General features: G+C 38.6%; 1 protein-coding gene across 1 annotated transcript; it reads right to left on the bottom strand.

The window, feature by feature from the left end:
• Positions 1-12,683: 12,683 nt before the first annotated feature.
• LOC109945927 (protein FAR-RED IMPAIRED RESPONSE 1-like) lies at positions 12,684-14,254 on the bottom strand. The gene is made up of 5 exons (XM_020552316.1): positions 14,072-14,254; positions 13,382-13,893; positions 12,913-13,295; positions 12,773-12,807; positions 12,684-12,689 (listed from the first exon to the last, which is right to left on the bottom strand). Exons 1-5 carry the CDS (start codon positions 14,252-14,254, stop codon positions 12,684-12,686), a joined length of 1,119 nt encoding a protein of 372 aa, XP_020407905.1.
• Between the last annotated feature and the right edge of the window lie 4,842 nt (positions 14,255-19,096).

The following is a 19,096-nucleotide window of genomic DNA, read 5'->3' as shown; positions in this document are numbered from 1 at the left end:
CGTCGGCTAGGATTACATGTTATGATGCTTCAGAAAGGGAAGAATCCAAGATATAAAAATCTGAAACATCCGCACGATTGTTGGCAAATCTAGCACCGTAATTAAATAAGTTAGGCATGATCTAAATAAAGGTAATACTAATAATTGCTGCTCACTACAACAGAAATATTTTTTAAAGACGCCACTGGTATTTTTTTCCCACGAAAAGCATCAAGCTCCGTTTAAATCAGTTTCTATAAAGTCTCAAGACCCGAGCCACGTCTAGAAATCAAGCTTTACGATGAAGAAGACCTTATATTAGAGGCACCAATTATGGAGTTGCCAAGAACCAAGCTTAAAACACCGCCACCTCTAGGAGTGTATTTTCAGGGACGGTTGATGTTCCTAGAAATATATTTGTAGGGACGGCTGATTTCACGTTCCTAGCGGCTTCTCAAAATGGCACTGAAGCTTCATCTGGACCGAACCCCGCTACGCCCGACTAGCCGTCCAGTGCGCTCACCTGGACCTGTCTGTCCCAGCGCGTCGGTCAGGTGGACCTCCGTGCATGTCCGCATGCAAAAGCTGCCCTTCCCTTCCGCACGCCCCCTTTTTTTTTTTTGCCGCACACCCAATTAAAGTGAAAACGGGTGAGGTATACCCGTCGGGTACCGGATACGGATAGTAAATACCTATTTTTTCGGATATGGATTCGGATAATACCTAGATAGTACAACTTAGGATTTGGGTCGGATACGGAGCGAGTACTACCCGGTAAATACCCGGATATTCGGGTCGGATACGGGTATCCAGAATTTGGATACCCGTTTTTTTCTTTTTCTGCATAATAATATAGTTATAAAATCATAACTTTTACATATTAAATCGGATTAATATAAAGTTTATATGAAATTTGTAGAGCTCGAAGAGATTTATAACTTTGTAGTACATCACGTTTTTGTTTAAACATATCTTTAGGCCAAAATCATTGAAATATTGTCTAAATTTATATCAAAATAATAGACTTTATCATTTTCATGTGGGGACTTAAGATTATCTCCATGTGGGAACTTAGGATTATCTTTTTATAAACTATTTATTAATATTGGTAACTTATTTGTAATTTTTGGTCGACGCTACAATATTTTTATGAATTTAATTGTATTTTGATGATTTTCTACAATAAGAAATTAATAATACACCAAATAGCCTAAAAAATCATTATCCACATATAGTTCTAAAAAATATTTGGACTATAAAATCCACAAGATGTTGGTGTTTCTTCCATTCCACTCCCACTTATTGCGTGAGTTACACCTGAAATTATTTTATGTATCGAAGTTTCAACATAATTAATATTTCACTTATCATTTTCATGTGGGGACTTGAGGTTTTATTTGAATAGAATGTTTATTTGTTTTGGTAAGCTTTTTGTAATTTTAGGTCAAAACTAGTGTATTTTATGAATTTTAATTATATCTTGATGATTTTATGTAGAAAGAAATTAATAATGTAAAAATAGCCTCAGAAATCCATGAAATTATACGAAGGTACAACATATGGTCACATATAGTCATCAAAAATAATGGGACCATAAAGTCCACATGATGTCAACATTTCTTCTATTTTATTTCCACTTATTGCGTGAATTACACGTGAAATCACTCTAAGTATCCAAGTTTCAACATAATCAATACTTCACTTTACCATTTTTATGTGGGAACTTTAGATTATCTTCTATTAAATGTTTATTAGTATTAATTTACTTGCAATTTCGTGGTCGAATAAGAATATTTTATGATAACCAATTAATGCATTATCCGACAAGTATCCGATATCCGATCAAATAATATATGTATCCATCACTTATCCGCCCGGATAAATATCCGGTCCCTGTATCTGTATCTGTCCTATTTCTAACTATCTGTATCCGATCCCGAATCCGTTTTAAATACATCAGGATAGGATACAGGATAAGCTACTATCCGTCCGTATTCGCCCGTTTTCACCCCTACACCCCAGATGCGCGTTAAACTTTTTCTTTTTTTTGCGGGATCCAATAACTCCACGCACATTGCGTGCATTCACTTTATAGGTGCTATCCGTGGTTGTTCAGATTTGTCAGTAATAAGCGAACATTTTTTATAATAACCGAACATTAATAATCAAACTTTTCGTCAGTAATAACCGAATGTTTCGTCAATAATAATAAACATTTCGTTAGTAAATAATTAAACGTTTCGTCAGTAAAAACAAATGTTTTCGTCAGTAATACAATTACTGAGAGCATTTTATAAAAAAGCTGCTGCTGATATGACTCAGTAATAAATGTTCTGAGTGCTATTTTTAAAAAATCTTCTGTCACGACTTTGTAATACAATTACTGAGAGCATTTTAATAAAAAACTGCTGCTGACTTGACTTCAGTAATTCAATTACTGAGTGCTATTTTAAAAAAATATGTTGACATGACTCATTAAAACAATTACTGAGAGCATTTTATTAAAAAGTATGCTAACTTGACTTCAGTAACATAATTATTGTGAACATTTATTAAAAAACTGCTGCTAAATGACTTAAGCAATAAAATTACTGAGTGCTATTTTTTTTAAAAAAACTACTTACATGACTCGGTAATACAAATACTGAGGGATTTTTATTAAAAACTACTGCTGATATGACTTCAGTAATACAATTACTGAGTGCTATTTTTATAAAAAATTACTGACATGACTCAGCAATACAATTATTGAGAGCATTTTATTAAAAACTACTACTAAAATGCTTTAAGTAATGCAATTACTGAGAGCATTTTATTGAAAAAACTGTTGCTGGTAAGACTCGGCAATACAAGACTATTTACTGAGTAGTAAAATAATTACTGACTATTACTCAAAAGACTCAGTAATACAAAAACTGACTGCTACTAGAATATATATAATGTACACTAGCTATTTATTCATTAATTACTAAGTATTACTTAACAGTAACACAATAAAAACAGAAAACTCCCATTCAGTAACACAGTAGCAGAGTATCATAGTGACACAATACGAACAGTAACTATCATCCATTTAAATACAACACAAAAATTCTCACCTCGCCACAAACAGAAATAAGATTGTCTTTCACATCCACCTCTTCATATGTGAATACATTCAAAGGGACATATTTCTCTATAAAAGCAAGGAGTAGCCTATTTGCTTGGTTGACGACGTGAAATATCATAAAGAAAAGGATTCGTGCCCTGATCACAATGCTCCTGTGTTTTTCTGTAAATATTATCAGAAAATGTATTAACGTATTACAAACCAAAAAAAACTGTATATATTAGATGGTTACTTACATAATTGTTTGTTTTACTTACAGAACTGATGACGATTTCTAATTCTCGTTCAACTCCGTTGTAAAATTCCATGAAGAGCATCACGAAGAAAGCACAGTTGATGACCCCTTTTGATATGGTGTTTCAATATAGGGCATTCCCCATTGTGATATGTCGGAAACATCCACGTCTGTATATAAGGTCAACACATTAACTAGTCTTTGCCATAATAGCGTACAAAATCTATCATGGAATTGGTCCTTGTCTGATTGTTGATGCCACTTCTGAGGGTCGAGAATATCAATTTGCTTGTGCACAAGATTGATGCAGTAGACCACCCAGTTTGCACGATATATAATGGGTACAAACAACTGTGCACGATTTACAGTTGAAAGAACACATGAAAATTACTGAGTCAGCCAAAAAGATATGTTACTCAGCCAGTTATGTAAAAAAGTACATTTGCAGTATTACTGGATCATTATTACTGAATATTGATTGTTCGGTTGTGTACTTTCTACTTAAAAGTTACTAATATCTTAAGAAAAAAAAACACTGGATCATTATTACTGAAAACATATAATACCGAATGATTGCATATATTACTATTATTGAATCAATATTATTGAATGAGTATTATTATTATTGAGTCCGAGTTACCAAATCTTTGTGTATATATTAGTAGCTATTTATGAATATATTACATAATGTTTGTGCATATATTACTGAATGTCTGTGTACTATTCTATATATATATATATATAGTTATAGTATTAGGAGCCCTGGGCTTCCATTAATGCAGGGAGCCCCTGCCAGTTTAGTTGTGCCGGGCGCGGGTCGACGTGGCAGGTGGTCCGAGTACCGCGCACATGCACCGATTGAAGGTGGGGCGTACGTGCGCACCCCCTATTACCATTTATGCATCCGTTTCATTCAAATTACGTATGCATAAACAAGTAACTGACACGGTGTGTGCGTATGCTCCGCGCGGGTATTCCGGCTTCGTGGTCACGACCCGCGTTGTAGTTGGCCGCGTTTATACTTGCATATTATGACTCCAACCGTTTCATAAATTTACACGTCGATGCGGCTTGGTCGGGTGTGGTGTAGTATTTGGGATTTATGATTGTATACTTCGATGTTAACAACTACATATCATTTTGGGATTTATTATATTACGCACTTTGGCGTGGGTCTTGATTAATTAGTTTTTTGTAAACTGTTTACGATACTTTGCACAGCTATTTATGCTTCTTATGATCACGCAGTTACCAAACCTTCACCCTGACTGTGCGCTGACTAGTGGACCCACAGTCCCTCGCCGCTCCCCCGCGGGCCGACCGAGCTAATAATTCAGCTCGGGTCCACCCACAACAGACAACAGACACAAACCCTAAAAAAATCAGTTCCTCCCTGTCGCCGTCATTCGCTCCTGCGATCGCCATCGACGACCCCGCCCCCCACCTCTTCCACCGCCGTAATCTCCGCTGTTCATCGATTCACCGCCGTCGTTCTCCTTCCCTGGTTCGTTTCCCCTCTCATTCTTTCGAGTTCCCCCCATTCTTTTACATAGTTCAGTCGCTAATGTCCATCAGGTTCGCCCCGCCCCTTCTACATCCCTTCAATTGATTCGAAATTAATTGAATCGCCTCATTATATGTAGTATCCGATAATGCCTTCCAATTTTTTCAATTGCATATTTGTTACAATCTGTTCATTTTTATATAGGTACTGAGTGTTGTTTATAAACACAATATATTTTTTTACAATAGCAATCAATAGATTAGTGATGTTATTGTACTGTGTTATTATTGTTGTTTCTGATACTTATACTACACATATTTTTATTAATTATATTGCATAATTTATTTATGCACACTATGTACTGTTTTATTTAAATATGAGTTTTCACATATCTGTTGTTATGCATTCCTTCTTCTCATTTACGTTGTCTACATATGTTGTTATGCACAATACACACACTATACATACCCCAACAGTTTCATAATGTTATTTTTATTCAATTATTATGTATGGTATAGTATTATTTCCTGATGTTCTTTTTCATTTACTTAGTTTGTTCTACCCCAAAAAATGAAGTCAGTTGATCGTCCTCCCGCTAATCCCAAACGCATAACAATTGAGTCAAGCCAAGAATTCTTTAGTGTTGAGATACCACGGCCGGCCTCTATTGGAGTTCCTCCAAACACAAAGCATTCTGATCAGTGTCCTGCACCTGTCGAGAAACCATCTGTTATTTATGAAGCCAATGAACAAACTGGATCTGGCAATGACGACGATGACTTCATGACACCTACAAAGAAGCGTAATGCTGCTGGAAGTCATATGAATATCTTACGGAAGACATGCACAAAGAGGCCGAAAGTATTAGAAACTCCACGGCAGGTTATATGTTATACTTATGAGTTCATATATATTAAATACTAATTAGTATTCAATAATTATGACCTGATACAACATATTATATATTATTTAGTAGTATACAGTAAGGATGAATCTAGTCGAATTTTCACGTTATGTTCCAAGTTCTGAATTGCATTTACAATATCATATTTATTTTACAACTCTTGGACACTTTTTTATTGTCTACAGATAATGCAGTTTAGTTTATTTAACTAGGTATTATGTTATTTTAGTTGCATCCCTTACATTATGAGTTATAATTTTATAGCTCATGCCACATTTATTTCATTGTTTTCATAACATTTAACATACATTATTTTCAGAAACTCAATGTTAGATGCAACCCTCAGGATGTGATTATAACTATTAAGATATTGAATGAGAGGCAACGACAAGCCGTTGCTAGAAAAGGATTTTCCAATATTCTTGACATGACACTTGATGCACTGGGTAGCCGTTCTCATCTTCGTTGGTTGATGGATAAGTTGGACCACAAGGATATGACTATTCGCCCTGGAGTTGGCAAGGAACTAAAGATTACGAAAGAAACTGTCCACCTTATACTAGGCCTTCCGAATGCTGGCGGTGGTAAGCCACTAGGAATCGATGAAGCAGTGGCGGGCAATAACTTGAGGGCTGATCTTGGATTGTCCAAGGATGAGTTTGTTGTTGCATCTCTTCAGGACCGATTGAGAAAAGGAAATGATGATGACCTCTCTATCAGATGCTTCTTTTTGATATTGTTCAATAGATTGTTGTTCCCCACTTCTAGCTGGGGCATATCTAACCATGAAGTGTTATTGACGGAAGAAATGGACCGTTTCCACGAAATAGACTGGTGCCACTTAATTTTTAACGACCTATGTGAAGCTGCACAAAAGTGGCATACAAGAAGCACTTCTAATGTGTCCACGACGATTTATGGATGCTCAGTTGTCATACTAGTAAGTAAATAACATTGGATTGTTCATTTTTTTCATATCGAATTGAATCTATTTTACTTGCTCAATTACCATCCATGATAGTATAAATTAGTTATTGTTTTTTTGTAGTTGTACTATTTGGACCACTTGCATGATGCTGCAGCCCCCCCAATAAACGTGGCACACCCCGCATAAAATTCTTTGATAAAAACATTATCCAAGCTCTGACAAAAGCTGATAAGAGGAAGCCACGCCAAAGCGGTGAACCTTTTGGCCATTGTGAGGTATGTCATCTGTACATAAAATAAGAGGAATGCATTACCCTGCATAAATATGCAGTTGCTGTTTTTAGGTGAATGTTTATGCATGTAGTATCTCTATTAGTTGTCGTACCATTCTGAATAAACTCGTAGTAGACACCATATACTTCATTTCTCAGTGGGTGACACAGTTTATTTATGGTTATCTTTCATGTATTTAATTATATTACAAATGTTTTTTTCAGTTCCGAAGCTTTTCTGAAACTTGCTATTCTGCTGTCCCTAGTGTGCAGTTTCAATCAGAGGTCAGTTTATGTCAAAACATACATCCCATATGTGTCCTTAAATTCCATATGTACATTACAGATGTTTTATGAAATATTATATCCTTATGTTTCTAATAATTAATTATGATGCATTATCATTCATTACATCACAGCATAGGGACAGGACAAACATTTTTGATGTCCCTCGTCCCGATCCTTGTGGTCATCATACTATTCATATCCAGCTCCCTTTGATCAAGGATATGCTTTCAAGTAAGATAAAGCAGCTCCAACCACGTGACCGACCAAAATTCATTGAAAAGTTTGTTGAGTATGATTCTGAAGTTGGCAAAGCGTGTTCCGTCATAAAAAGTACTCTTACCAAGATGGTTGTGAAGCAGTATGAACTAGCGGACACATTCGCTGAGTTAATTGATGATGTCCTTCGCGCGGAGTCTGGCGACCCAGACAATGTTGCGGAAGCGCCTCAAACAGATAAACCTCCAGATATATCTCAGCATATGTCGTCAGGTTACCTTCACTCATTGTCATTTATTCAATTCATGTACTTAACTCTATGCATTTACCAGTTCTTGCTGTTTGAATACTACAACTTTTTAATTACAGAGGAACAGACCCATGAGGGTACCCAGAATACCCAGGACATGACTATGCCTTCACAACCCAATACGGAGTTGACAGGTACCCAGTTTGAAGAAATACACGAAAAGCAACAACAAATGCGTCGTGCATTTGAGGGCTGCCCTGACGATTTGGAGACGAACATAACCCCAAATGCCGAAAACCAGGTATTTTATGCAGTCTGATTATGGTTACATTACATGTTAATTTCCCATTTTCATCCAAAATATTAGAGAAAACCATTATAATGTATACAGGATTTCTGTTTTAATGTTGGCAATAATATGCCGAGCGACACAAACATGTCTCATCGACATGTACCAGACTGCAATCCTATGAGCTCATTTCCGTCTTCCCACTTGCCGATGTTTGACGCCACACCGCAAAAACATGTATATGTTTCAGCTTTGTTTTATCCATTGTTATCTCAATTATGGATTATATTTAATTGACACATGATTGAGGCTTAAAACATAGTATCATTGTTTCTTTGGGTCAGGGAGGAGACATTGGTCCATCTCATGACACTCCTACTTTCACGGGCCCCCTTTTCGATCAGACACCTAGTGGTCATGTAAGTAATCCAGTTATACATTTATTGCATGCTTGCTTCTCATAACTCATTCATAATTTATTATACTCTCTACCTGCATTGTGTTTCAGGTTGCAGATGGTGAGGAAACACATAGCTTGCACAGTACACATGACCACTCTGTGCCACGTTTAACAGAATTGGACTGTGCTCGGTCGCTTCGTGATTTTTTGTGCTCCTCAAAAGCTGACCCAAACAGGTTTTTCTTTAACTATTAAGTCAAAATAACATGTAGGTTGTTGCTTACATATATAATGAATAACATATCCTTTTTCATTATTATATAGGAATATCATAGAATTCGATGAATGTATTGGAAATTGTCTCGATATACAACAATCATTTGCAGATGGGATGTGTCTGGATAATGTTTTCATGCAGTGTTTCATCATGGGTTTTCGCCATGACAAAAACAATAATTGCTCGTCCATCAACAAAGACAGACTTGTACTGGATGTCAATGTTGGTGTATGTACAATTCACTAATACCTATTTATTTTTCCAATTGTTTACATACAGTTTTATATGACACAGTAATTATGATTATGCAGATTCTCCTCAACTTTGAGGAGCATGAACGGTACAGTAAGTCTCCTCAGATTTTTGATCAAACTGTCCTTGATGCTTATCTGGACAAGACCCTGCCCCAACTGGACAATTTTGGTGACTACAAAGCGGTATACTTATTTATCTTTGTATCAACGCTCTCCTGTTATGCAATTATATTCATCGCTCAGCCTCACAATAATGTTATCATTCTGTTTATATAACTCCTGATATTTGACAGATTATGGTCCCTATTCTTCATATGGGACATTGGACATTGTATGTCATAAATATCCAGTTACGATGTATTCACATATTAGATTCAAATCCATATGGTCCGGAGTTGGGTGGTACTTCATGGAAGATGTTTCATTACTCCCTAAAGGACATAGGGACCAGGAAACTACCATGGGCTAGGGTTATAATGAACAGATTGAACAAATCTTTGCAACAAGTCCGGCCCAATTCACGCATCCCAAAATTTGGAAATTTCCCAATTGACATGCCACCTATGTGTCCCACCATGATAGCTGGATCTAATGACTGTGGCTTTTTTGTCATGAGATACATCCAGTACTATGACCATACGGATGGTTCTATCAAGCAATTTATAAAACGAGTGAGTCATTTTATGATTATGCTGTTTGTATTTATACATTCAACATTTCAGATACAACTTATTCACCTCGGGATAATCTGTATTATGCAGGAAAACTCTGGTGACCTACGATCTCTGGCTCTACATTACCTCACCTTCCATAGCAAGAACAAGTGCCTCCCGTTGCCTCTAGAAATTCAAAGATTCAAGTTTGGACGCTAGCTGTGTCGCTGGATCAACTTTCTGTGAATCGCAACCGTTTGATATGGAACAAACATTTTGTGGCTTCCTTGTTATGGAACAAGATGTTGTGAAGCCAAACCTCCTTGTTGCATGTCTATGTAACCGTATTGAAACTTTTTATGCTTTTCACCCAACCTATCAAGACACTCATGTCTAATGCAGTTTTTAGATATAAATTGGGTCTATGTGTGTTAAACAAGTTATGAAACATCTTCAGTTCAAACTTCGACTGTTTGGTCATATTTATATCAGTGATGTACTCACTAGTTATTGTTATTCTCTGATTTCTTCACAAATCTATTATTTACCAGTATGTGTCCCAAAGTATTATGTCTAATACGAATTACGCTGTTTGTTAGTTCATTTACGCAAATTTGTACCCAGTTTACAATAATTTTAATTACATACGAATTACGCTGTTTTGTTAGCTCAATTATGCAAATCTGCACAGCCTTATTGTTTTGTCAATACCTACTGGTATCATTTTTCTACTCGCACACATGTGTAATAAAAATTATGTTACTACATTAAATCACAATTTATTGTGTCGTTTGTTTTCTTCACCAAGACATTTTTAGCCAGTTTTTGCCACCAAAATTTGTATAGCGTCGAATTACGCTGTTTTCATAACACATTTACGCATATTTCGTATACAGTTTACACAACATTTCAATACATGCAGTAAATCATTATTACTTATACTTTGTGAAAAACGACTGGTTCAAGCATTTATAAATTCACCCATAGTTGTAATAACAAGTATGCCACTACATTACATTTGTCATAAAATATGAAATCATCTACTCCCCACTAGATGAATCATTGTCTGTGACACCTCCTTGATGTTTTTTTGAAGTGCATGCCTCATTCCAGTTTGGAGCGCTAGATGAACCTTTGTTCCTAGAACCTATGGGCCGCCCTCTCTTTCGACCAGTAAGGCTGGCCAACCGAAGCCTATTCTCCTCCACAGATAGACAAGTGCGACTATTGTGACCATCCGCAATTCCACACCTTTGACACTTTCTGTTCTTTTTTTGTCTCCTTTTGCCCCCAACTTAATAACTCTTTTTTCGGTATCATTGATTGTTCTGCCCTTTGGCTTCGCGTTATCCGGTCTTCTCAAGCTTACTCCACTCACATTAAAATCTAGCTTCTACAATTAAGAAAAAATATGATATTTTTAAATATAAGTACTTACATCCAATTATTTGTATGTAATTTTAAATAATATACATGCACATGCGTTTTTAATAGCACCATTACCTTTTTAATCGTCAAATCTGTACCACTCACATCAATCAGTGCTGTGCTAGTGGTCAATTGTCCATAATCGTGCTGCACACATATACCATTATTAATCATTCATAATCAGCAACAAGGAGGTTTCGTTACTATTTTGTATTACAACAACTTTTTCCTCTTTTATAATCATGTATTACCTGTTCCAATATTTGTTGTGGCATAACACATTGGGTATCGCTCACACCACCTTTTTGTAAAGTAGGCCCCAATTGAATTACCTGTCAAATAATACGATTGACAGTAAATATGTGTGTTTATGCCAAACAGTACACACCATTATGCATAGTAAACATCATATAACATATTACACATACACCAGCCTGCGCCATTCTTGTCGTTATATTATCTCCCATCATGTCTCTTACATCATTCCTGTCGCCCTGTATCAGGCAAGTTTCTCATACTTTCCATTCACCAAAACTTATAACTCAGTTTATCATTTAAAATACACGGCTATTACAATTAATATATTAATTACCTGTATTCCTTCGCCATCACTAGTACTATCATCACCTTCAATATCTGGCTCCAACCGTGAAAGTAGCAAAAGCAGTTCATCCATCATCTCCAGGGCTCTATCATATCCAGCCTTTGAAAGACTTGCATGATGTACTACTTTCATTGACTTTTTAAGCAACATCTTCTGCCTATATGATTTAGTCTCACCGTCTTTACCCTTCAAATTCTTATCATCCCTTGAAAAAGTCACATCTTGTATAGCAGAGTAGGTGTATCTCTGAAGGATGTATTCCGAAGGTATTCGATCAATTTGAAGATGCATAAATGTTCGTAAAAGATGCACACAAAGCAGACCTACAACAAAGCATGTAAAAAATGTCTTCGTTTATGTTTACTCATTATAATTGAACATTTTGATTCACCAATTACGCAATATTACATACCTGTATGCTCCCAATGCTTGCATTCACATTCATACTTTCCAGCATCTACATCAGCAATTACTTTGAATTGGTGTTGCCCCCACACAATCTTATTTGACCTTGAAGTATGCTGAACCACCCATTCATTCACACCACCATCTGGATCATGTGATATCTTGTATGCAGTAGCATATTTTAAAGACTCGTGAAACTTATTCATTACAGCCCTTGTGTATGTCCTCGCTACACGTATCTCAAACATATACAATGTATTTGTTTCTTTTTGACCCTACAGTAGACAAAATTATACGTTATAACACCGTACGTTAAATATTATGATATAATAATATTCTATGTACTCACCATGCATCCTAGTGCCTCTTTTGCCTCTTTCATCTTCCTACTGTGTAGAAGCTTCAACATTTGCTTGGCGAATTGATGTAGTGGCGTGTTTGCATCGACATGAGCACTTTTGACGAGTTTGTTCATGCTCTCGCTACGCTGTGTAGAGACCATCAACCCACAATAATCATGTTTAAAAAAAGCTGGTATCCAATCTTTACGAATTTCATACATTCTGGAAAGACTGATGTTATCATGTAGATGGAAATCATCAATCAGCATTGCCCAGGCAGTCTCAAACTCAGTTACAGTTAAAGGATGATGTATTATAGATTGGAACCTTGTTTTGAAATCCTCTTCCTCAAATCTAGCGTACAACTCGTTCAAATACGGCATATACCTGTTCTGAACATGCCACAAACACAAACGATGGATTGTGTTTGGAAATACCCTGCCTAGTGCAACTGGCATTGCTAGATCTTGATCTGAAATCATATATTTTCACAACATTATGCAACACATTACCAACTATAATTACATTCAATACAACCACAGTAGAACGTAATAATTGTTTAGCTTATGAATCATACCTGTAAGCATTACTCGTGGTCCTTCAGCTCCCATGCATGTTTTGAATGCATTGAAAACCCACTCGAATGTGTCTACAGTTTCGTCACCCAACAATGTGAAACCAAATACGGTGCACTGCAGATGGTGGTTACAACCAACAAACATTCCCAGGGGTTTGTCATATAGATTTGTCTTATGAGTTGTATCAAAGGTAACTGCATCTCCAAAGTCAATGTAATCTGCTTGCTGGCTAGCATGGGACCAAAAAATGCTCAAAATCTTTCCTTCTTGGTCTAGTTGGAAGTCAGAGAAAAACTGTGGGTTATCTTTTTTACACAATGCAAAAAAAGATAGCAGCTTAGACACATCATTGGCATTTCTTTCTCTTTGTCGCGCTTTCTTCCTGTGAACATTACACAATATGCCATAGTCAATACACACACAACATCATTATGTCATTATATCAGTGTAAATAACAAAATGACTTACAGGTTGATCATGTCTTGTGTAGTTAACGGTACATTCTCTGGTCCACCATGCATTTCTGAAACAAAATCCATAATACAGTGTTGCGGAATCCTGCTTTCTTGCATCGCACTAAGGAACTCCATGTATTCTGGATCATGTGTCTTGTTGCACTGTAACTGATTCTTTTCTGTATCCTTTCTGAAGAACTCATGATTATGTTCCAAATGAATAAGATCAATCCGCACTGAAATGATATTCTCTTTGGCATCGTCATAGATTTTTTTAAGTTTCATTCCAGCTCTGCATTGTGTTCTTTTGGAAATTGTATTTCGCACTTTTGGAGTACCATTTCCTCTTTCGGCACGCTTGCCTTCCATTGAACAATTCAACCACTTGCAATTTTTTCTCTCCCTATATCTCTTCAATGGAAATCCAACTTCATATGCATATCGGCTATAAAATTTGTACGCCTCGTCCACATTACTAAATGTCATACCCACCTTCGGTACCAATCGTTGATCTATACTATCATCCTATTCAATTAATGGAGTCGTCATGCAGTGCACAAATATAAAAAAAGCTTCTAGCATGGCGAATTTCTAGGACTTCATAAATTGCACGGACTGTATAAATAATACATGTGTATTCGGTGAAATCATAACTTGCATGGAAATTGTATAACACAATACATGGGTATTCCTTTGAACTTACATGGCTTTGGAGAATGTGTGGTGTGTCCTGCTCATGTTCACCAATTGTCCGCATGGGTATCCGCTGACTTGTTCCCATCAAACTTTGATGAACTGTGTTGCCTTCTTCAACAATTCCTGGCGCCGGTAACGCAGCCGGTGGAGTTACAGCATTCCGGCCATCGCTCGTACAGGGTGTCGTCATCGCCGTCTCCTTTGTGTATGCCCTAACTCTTCGATAGCTATGAACAAAAGCTGCGGCGGCTGTGTGTAGGTCGTTTTTTTTTCACCTCCTATACTCGCCTAAACCGTCCTGGCCTATATTCATGGCATAATCCAATCTCCTGCGCGATTTGCTGCGCAGTTTGCATCTCCCGAGATTTACGTGAGCTATCCGTTACGATTACATGACCATTGTGTTACATTTCCATAAACATGCATCACCCCATCGTGTGACCGACCCACGTTCCCGATCGACGCGCGCGTCACCCCACTACCCGATCTGACCACTCTCGTTCCGTCAGATGCGAATTTACGCAGCCATTAACGGCAAAATACGCAACCATAACGCGCGTCCCACGTCTACACACCCGACCCCCGTACCCTCGTTACCATTTATGCATCTTTTTCATTCAAATTCCGTATGCATAATCGCCCCACCTAGAATCGATGCATGCGTGGGTAGTCCCACCAACTGCCACGTCGACCCGCGCCGAATTTACGCAGCCAATAACGGCAAAATACGCAAGCATAACGCGCGGCTCACGTCTGCCCACCCGAGCCCCGGCCCCACGCTACCATTTATGAAGCTTTTTCATTCAAATTACGTATGCATAAACGCCCCACCTTGAATCGGTACCTGCGCGCGGTAGACCCACCACCTGCCACGTCGACCCGCGCCCCGCACACCTAGCCACGCCGGGGGCCGGGGCTCTCTCTAGTAATGGAAGCCCTGGGCTTCCATTACCTCGTCCCTATATATATATATATATATATATATATATATATTACCGAATGTTTGTATATATTAATGAGATAGTACTACTAGTGTGAGTATTGCATATTGTGGGGGATAGATATCCCTGGGTCCTCATGTACACTAAAACATATCATGGGCCACCTGATGGGTTTTCTGTTGAGACGCCCTATGGGATGGACCAGTAGGATGTAGCTAACTCAGGTGAGCTCGATCCAAGTTGATGTAGACCAACGTCTGAGTTAAGCGCCGTTGAAGCTTGGATGTGTTGGATGATGCAGTTGAAAACACTCGAAGGGCTTGGTATTCGATGATAACTCGGGCGGCTAGGCGATGAAGGCTTCGGATATGTAGGGACACAATCTGCGGCAAAGAAGGAGATAAGCAAGTAGATAGTAATCGCAAGGGATAACTCTCTCTGGTCGCATATATAAGGCAGAGGGGGACCCCTACCATTTTCATCTCTCATCACCCATCACTCCAGCTCATCCTCACCCACAATCCTCAACATGTAATCCTCATACTCTGAAGATCAATATCAAACCCCCAACAGGAAGTAGGGTATTACGCAATTCTAAGCGGCCCGAACCTGTATAACTCAGCGAGTAATCCTAGCGTGCCTCTACACGAACCATCAAGTCACGATCAACGATGTTGTCCTACCCAAAATCATCACGTGGCTAACCCTGTGGTGCATGGCCGGGTCACAAACACAGTCACACCCAGATTTAAGGGAAAAACCAGGCGCGAATCAAATGTGTGCTAGGATCAAGTCTCACACATATGATGACTCATGGTACAGAAACGAATGTCGCATCTTTATTATATAATAGAGCTTCTATACAAAATAGTTAAATAATCACATAATATGACGACAACGATCCCACAACCTTAGTTGACTGGGAGACGACAACCTAGACCTCTCACGAACTCATCGCGGTATCCTTCATGCTCCTCATCTTGGCGGTACCTGTCCTTGATCTGGGGGTGTGAGTACAACAAGGGTGAGCGCACATATGTTCATCGCTCAACAAGTTGTGGGGAATTATGTGCATGAGCTCACTTACGGTGGGGGCTCATGTGAAGTGTAAGGCTTACCAAATAAGATGGTTAAAGTTGAGCATTGCTTTTAAAGTTGGAAATTTTTTTATTAGCAATTACTAAGTATAAGTAGATATCATCTCAATTAAATAAGAGATCACAATTAATAATAAATCCCACAATGCAATGCAAATGACAGATTAAGTTTAATTCTATAAGTTAACCATGCGAGATTCCTGAGTCGCTCTTGACCATGAGCACGACTGATATATCAGTTTTACACTCTGCAGAGGTTGTGCCCTTTTACCCAAAAGTCGTGTATCCCATCTAGACAGGGTTTGCAAGGCCCTTAAACACTTCTGAGGTGAATGGCTAGGGATCCACTATGAGGCCTTTACAAAGTTCCACTAGCTGAAGAAAACCCGCTACGATTTCGTGAGAAGAGCGATATAGGAATCCCTTGTCCAAAAAGCAATCGCAGCATGATCGACCCGAGAACCTCCCTACACTAGCAACTCCTCTATCGCCCTTGCCCCTTTCGGGTAAGGTAGTCCTCCACTAGCTTTCCTAAATAGTCAGCCAATGGCGTCCTATTCCACCCTTGTGGTAGCACTGTTATCTCAAGTTAAGCTCCATTCGAGTCACCTTTTGGCTTCTATTGTCAAGGCTTTCTCAACCGCACAACACCAAGTCAACTGGCCCAAGAACATCAAATTGCATACGGTCAAAGCATACAATGGTTGCACCAACCCCTCTGAATGGCTTGTGGTGGATCAACTATCCATCAAAGCCACCGGCGAGATTCTTCGGCAATGGCAAACTATCTACCCAAGTGCATTAGAAACAACATCAAGTGGCTTTTTGGTATCTGTATCAACACCATTGACTCCTAGGACGAACTCAAATGTGTATTCATTAATAGCTTTAGCATGACCTCTAAATACAAAAACACGTAATATGACCTCGAAGTCTCGAACAGATCATGTATAAAGAGGACAAAATCTTGCATAGTTATATCAAGCACCATCGAGACACTAAGGCTGATGTTTTTAGCATCCTAGAGGGTACAACAAATTTTGTCTTCCACAAGGGCCTCAAGAACTATGAACTCCCACAAAAACTCTTTCGGAAAGCTCCAACAACCTTAATAGATCTCTTCTGGTTGACTGATAAATATGCCATTAGTGATGAGGTAATGTAATGTCACACCTAGACAAAACCGAACGCCCGTTGTACATATAATTTGATTGAGAATCACATATATAGTGACATAATATAGTGCATTATGTCAAAACACAATGCTTGCTAATAACAGAGCATAATATTCATTACAACACATATATGGTGTTTCAATCCACTAGTAGACCCTCCTCTACCAACTGATTGATTGCAGGACTACAACTCATCATTGTCCTAGAACTCCTGGGTCTAGGACACCTATTATCCTCCTTTTGAATAAAAGAGATACATAGGGCGGGCAGAAAAGGAAAGGGTGAGTACTTTCACGCTCAACAAGTATCCCACTTTACATGAAAGTGGATTGGCTATATAACAGACAAGCTAGAGTGGTTGCTTTTAGTTTCTCAAGTTTTATATATACTTGAATAACATGCTAATCTCTCTTTGTATAACATTTGCCAACTAAAGCTTCCATACAAACTAGTAACAAAACATGTTCATTTCATCGTACAATGAAATATTCACAAAGTCTCATGGTGAAGCATCATAGTAAAGTAACCATTAAAAAGACGTTCATTACATCCTACAATGAACCATTCACCAAGTCTCATGGTGAATGTTTTAAAAACCGTTCATTGCATCTCATAATGAACTTTCACCAAGTCTCATGGCGATCCTTTTATAACTATCTTAGGCATCTCACCCTCGATGTTTTATCTTTGTAAAACACTAATATGTGAGGATCCCAAGGTTGCTATTGACCATAGGCACGACTGATTAATTAGTTTTAGACATTCTATAAAGGTTGCACAACTTTACGCCAAGTTGTGGTACCCACTTGCCTAGGTTTGCTAGACCCTTCACCTATTTGAGGGGAGTTGCGTGAACACAAGGTTGACTTGTCCCTTATGGTTCGGGTTGATGATGAGTGATTGTCAATGAGTAGCGTCTCGGGTCGAGTCGTGGACTGGTCGAGGTGTGATATTATGTTTGTGCAACCATTTCAGTTGGTTTATGGTGTGCAAGTATGGAGCATAGGGACGATGGTCGACGACGAAGGTGAAGGTCATGCAGGTTCATGCTGATGGATCGAGAGTGGTGAAGGACGAGCGTTGGGACTTGACTGAGGGGCTTGAGTCGTTGGGTGACTAGTTGTGGTGCTGACATCTAGGACACACACTCGCACGAGGATGTGGTAGAGCGGGTCGTATTGCTCACGCGATCGAGGACTAGTGTGACATGTGTCTAAGATGTGGGGGACACGCATGCGGTGCGATACTCACAGTAGTTTGGTGGTTGATCCCTAGAAAAACCACCCTATGCGGTGAACGACGGGTTTTGCTGAGTTGGGGCCTTAAAACTTGGCGATGGCGGCTCTAGAGGGAATCGGTGCCGGCATGTGGAGTCACAGCGAAGGGTGCATCGAGATGAAGCAATTTTGGGCGGAGCGCGTGGCCATTGGATAAAAAACCTAGGAGTTGGTCCACTTTGCCCCGGTTAAGTGGATAGGCTCTATGTAAATAAAGGTTGTTTAGGAATGGAAATAACCTTCTATAAATAGAGGCATAGGGCTATTGCTACAACAATCTCTTGGCTACCATTTTGTTTAGAGCACTCATTTAGAACTCCTAGTTTTTGTCTCTAGGTAGTCACCGGTTTAGCCGGGAGATCCATAGCGCTTTGAACCTTTGCGACTGTATTTTGTAATCTGCAATGATTAATCCGAGGAAGGGTGGCTAGTTCCACCCACGACTTTGGTTGGCTCTAAATCTCAGTTTTCCATTCTTGCTGAAATTTTAAGTCTCTTTGCTCTTGTCTTCTTCCCCTTCCTTCTTTTGTGATCTTGTAAAA

This window comes from Zea mays, chromosome 4, assembly GCF_902167145.1.
Source record: "Zea mays cultivar B73 chromosome 4, Zm-B73-REFERENCE-NAM-5.0, whole genome shotgun sequence".
NCBI lineage: Eukaryota > Viridiplantae > Streptophyta > Magnoliopsida > Poales > Poaceae > Zea > Zea mays.
The sequence above is the reverse complement of the archived record's forward strand: the minus strand, read 5'-3'. Positions and strand labels throughout refer to the sequence as shown.

Bases quoted from the DNA above. Each gene is read 5' to 3' on its own strand.
- LOC109945927 (XM_020552316.1), bottom strand. From the start codon at position 14,254: ATGACGACACCCTGTACGAGCGATGGCCGGAATGCTGTAACTCCACCG. The intron at 13,296-13,381 runs GTAAGTCATTTT...TAATGTTCACAG, and splicing joins ACACAAGACATGATCAACCT to GAAGAAAGCGCGACAAAGAG. The intron at 12,808-12,912 runs GTATGATTCATA...ATATGATTTCAG, and splicing joins ACCACGAGTAATGCTTACAG to ATCAAGATCTAGCAATGCCA.